The following is a 4190-nucleotide window of genomic DNA, read 5'->3' as shown; positions in this document are numbered from 1 at the left end:
ATATATATATATATACACACACGTATACCATCTGTTTCCTATTTTAAAGTAAACTTTGAATTCCTCCTCCTTTCCTTATTATTTCATTTGTCCAACAATATTTGTCCGCTTTATAAAATTAATGAATAATTATACACTTAGTTTCTAATTTATCTCTGTCATTAATTATAGTCGTTTGTCTATTACATTTTTCTAGGTATTCTATTTATTATATTCAAACGGTGATATAGTAAAATTACCCTTTTATTTATAATTTCTTAAAATGTGTGCAAAGTTAATAGTGGACAAGTATTGTTGAACAGAGGAAGTAATTAATTATTCAATGACTTGTACCAAAGTTAAAGTTCCAATAATAGATTTCTCTAATGAAGAGTTAAAACCAAACATTGCACTATAGACAAATAATTGTGGGACCTTGCTCTAATACCAATTGAAAATGGATGAATTACCTTATTTTTATTTTTTAGTTGACCACTTGAACCCAATAATTGACTATATGAAATAAGAAATATGAAAATAAAGATAACAAATTATAGAAATATAAATAGAAGAAATAAAAATGACTTAGTTGACAATTTTTTTAAGCTATCTGGTTGATGGTGCCACGTAGACCGAAAAGGGGCAGAAAATTATTTATAAAATAAGTTCAGGAGGGTACTAGGACCTTAGTATAGTATAAGTGTGCCTCTGGGATTTCAGGCATAGGTTTGAGGGGGGAGGGGGGTACTTATGCATTTTCCCTAAAATTATTAAATAAGAAGTATAGATAAAACAAGAAAAAAAAAATTAAGGTAATGGCACGATCAGCACCAAATCGATCGTTACATAAAATGATATTTTTCGTCGTTACTTAACAACAAATTTAAACAATACGATACAATAAATTTAAGTAACTATCAAATTAAACATTGTATTTAAATTAACAGTACAATACAGTGCGTAGCAAACCATCCAAACAAGGTGTTAGTCTCTTATAATTTGTCTTGTACAAATTTTAAAATACAAGTGATAATTTATTTGTCTATATATACTCTCTATCCCCCTCCTTTACTTATTCACATTGTGAAGTCTTTAATTCCTTCTTTGTTTCTTTCAAATGGCATCTACCAAAGTTAAGATTCCCACCATAGATTTTTCTAATCTAGAACTAAAACCAAACACTCCACTATGGGAATCCACAAAAGTTCAAGTTTTTGAAGCTTTAAAAGAATATGGTTGTTTTGAAGCAACATATGATAAAATTCCAAATGAAATTAGAGAGGGTATTTTTGGTATTACAAAAGAAATATTTCAATTTCCTTTAGAGACCAAAGTGAAAAATTATTCAGATATAACATTACATGGCTATGTAGGAATGATTCCACACTTGCCATTTTATGAGAGTTTGTGTATTCCTGATTTGCTTAATCCTCAAAATGTTGAAACTTTTGCTAATATCTTTTGGCCTCATGGTAATCCTGATTTCTGGTATGTCTACTTTATTTTATTTTTTAAAATAAAATTATTTTGTGCATTGATTAGAGTCGTGGAGTAGCGAGAAAGTTATTTTTGAGATAGTGATAAATTTTTGCAGCAATTTGGTAAAAGCTTACTCAAATCCACTTATGGAATTGGATGAAATGTTGAAAAAGATGATTTTGGAGAATTTGGGATTAGAAAATCATATTGATGAATTGCTGGATATTAATTATATGAGATTTAGATTTACACATTACAAGGGATCATCAATTATTAGTGGAGATCATGAAAATAATATTAAACAAGATGGATTGAATGGCCACACAGATGGTAACTTCTTGACTTTTATATCACAAAATCAAGTCAATGGTTTGCAAATCAACAAAAATGGAGAGTGGATTGATGTCAATATTTCACCAAATTCTTATGTTGTTTTGTCTGGTGATTCATTCAAAGTAAGTGTTACTCATTTTATTTTTTTAGCTAGTCATATTACTTTGTTGAAATCCATGTTACTCGAACTCTTCAAAAATATTATTATTGCACCTTCAAAAACAAAATATAGATTTTAGAGGATCTGACGCATACCTAACGATATTTGTGAAGAATATTTCCAAGGTTGGAATATACCAAACAAAATTTAGGTTTAATATCTTGATGCAAAATTGAAAATGAATCTTCATATTTGTTGGAATTAACCTATGTTTCTCGAATATTAAATGGAACTACCTACATATTTAATATTTTCATGCAAAACTGAAAAATGAATTTTGATATTTGTTGGAGTCTATGCTTTTTGAATCTCTAAAAATGTTGGATCCTTCAAATAAATGTGTTTGAGTTTTATGCACTGACGACGTGAATTTATACAGGCATGGACAAATGGTCGATTGCATTCTCCCATCCACAAGGTAAAAATATTTGGTGAAAGTGATAGATTCTCAATTCAATTATTTTCATTCTCAAAACCAGGTCACTTTATAAAGGCCCCAAAAGAACTTGTGGATGAAGAACACCCTTTACTCTTCAAGCCATTTGAAATGGTTGGATTATCTGAGTATGTTACTTCCCAAGCTGGCTATGCAGCTCCCAGTGATGCTTTCAAGGCTTATTGTGGTCTTTGATATGATAAACGTGAATTTCTAATGAACATTTTTGTCAGAGTACTGTTAGTATATTTGGGATTTCTAACAGAATATTCATCGAAAATGTCTTCATCATTTCCAATGGATTTCATTTGGAATTCGTGTTTTTATAATAGTGTGTATCTTTAGCTTTAGAGTTCTTTGTTTTATATATGCTAGAATAAAAAAACGTGATTTTTTTATGAACGTTCTTGTTAGAATACTGTAAGTATATATGGGATTTCTAACAGAATGCTTGTCGAAATTCGTGTTTCTTTAGTAGTGTGTATCTTATGTTTGAATTGTTGTAACAGTGAGTAATTTCGATGGGAATTCATGCTTTGTTTGTATTTTTTGTGCAAATAATAAATTTTGAAGCAAAAACACATCTAAACTAGCAGGATTCATTGCTAGCCCCATCTATTAAACTTCTGGCCATGACCACATTGGAGTCTGATCAAATTTGAAATCGCATCTATAAGTCCCACATTGAGAAGTAAAACTCCCTACTAAAGGCATTTTTATACTTAAAGAGACTCGAACCATTTTTATATTTCTTTGCAAATTTTGAAGGCATGCAATTTTTTTCTCAATTATTGCATCTGTACAGTAATATATTTTAAAATAAAAAATAGCAATTGGGTATTCAATAATATATGCTATATATGTTGGAACAATATTTTTTCTTTTTATATACATTTTTATTAACAAACACGATATACACTAAATTAGTTATTTAAAAAAAAAACAAAGTGACACACAAATCGAGACAATAGAGTATAGAAAAAAAAATCCTTCCACTACCAAAATGAAAAAAAATAAATATACAACTTGTAAATATATTTCATTTATATACTCCAACTATGACTTTTATTAGTGGAGATGAAAATAATATTAAATATGATGATGAATTGAATGGCCACACAGATAGTAACTTCTTGACTTTTATATCACAAAATCAAGTCAATGATTTGCAAATCAATAAAAATGGAGAGTGGATTGATGTCAATATTTCACCAAATTCTTATGTTGTTTTGTCTAGTGATTCATTCAAAGTAAGTCTTATTACTTTGTTAAAATCAATGTTACTCGAACTCTTCAAAATATTATTATTGAACCTTCAAAAAACAAAATATAGGTTTGAGAGTATCTGACGTATACCAAACAATATTTGTGAAGAATATATCCAAGGTTGGAACTTGGAACTAAATGTTTAATTTCTTTATGCAAAATTGAAATTGAATCTTCACATTTGTTGGAATTCACCTATGTTTCTCAAATTTTTAAAAAGTGTTATCCCACTTGCGTTGGGATATTTCTCCAAAATACACATTTTAAAAGAATCTTTATGTAACACATTGAATAATATTTTTGAAGTAAGTTATTGGAACTATGTACATATTTAATATTTTCATGCAAAACTGAAAAATAAATTTCAATATTTGTATTGGAGCCTATGCTTTCCGAATCTCTAAAAATGTTGGATCCTTCAAAATGTGTTTGAGTTTTACGCATTGACGATGTGAATTTATATAGGCATGGACAAATGGTCGATTGCATTCTCCCGTCCACAAGGTAAAAATAGATGGAGAAAATGATAGATTCTCC

The 4190-nt window shown here is 28.9% G+C and overlaps 1 protein-coding gene across 1 annotated transcript; it reads left to right on the top strand.

Moving 5' to 3' along the window:
• The first annotated feature begins 1039 nt into the window (after positions 1 to 1039).
• Positions 1040 to 2956, top strand: LOC102597655 (probable 2-oxoglutarate-dependent dioxygenase AOP1). The gene is made up of 3 exons (XM_006354153.2): positions 1040 to 1467; positions 1574 to 1913; positions 2331 to 2956. The coding sequence occupies exons 1-3, from the start codon at positions 1097 to 1099 to the stop codon at positions 2580 to 2582; spliced, it is 963 nt and encodes a 320-aa protein (XP_006354215.1). The 5' UTR covers positions 1040 to 1096; the 3' UTR covers positions 2583 to 2956.
• The last annotated feature ends 1234 nt before the right edge of the window (positions 2957 to 4190 follow it).

The sequence above is a fragment of the Solanum tuberosum genome, unplaced genomic scaffold, assembly GCF_000226075.1.
Source record: "Solanum tuberosum cultivar DM 1-3 516 R44 unplaced genomic scaffold, SolTub_3.0 scf00172, whole genome shotgun sequence".
NCBI classification, from domain to species: domain Eukaryota; kingdom Viridiplantae; phylum Streptophyta; class Magnoliopsida; order Solanales; family Solanaceae; genus Solanum; species Solanum tuberosum.
The sequence above is the reverse complement of the archived record's forward strand: the minus strand, read 5'-3'. Positions and strand labels throughout refer to the sequence as shown.

What these genes read in the sequence shown, in the direction of transcription:
- LOC102597655 (XM_006354153.2), top strand. Translation starts at nt 1,097, where the DNA reads ATGGCATCTACCAAAGTTAAGATTCCCACCATAGATTTTTCTAATCTA. An exon ending in CATGGTAATCCTGATTTCTG is followed by an intron (nt 1,468 to 1,573) that starts GTATGTCTACTT and finishes AAATTTTTGCAG; the next exon opens with CAATTTGGTAAAAGCTTACT. An exon ending in TGTCTGGTGATTCATTCAAA is followed by an intron (nt 1,914 to 2,330) that starts GTAAGTGTTACT and finishes GAATTTATACAG; the next exon opens with GCATGGACAAATGGTCGATT.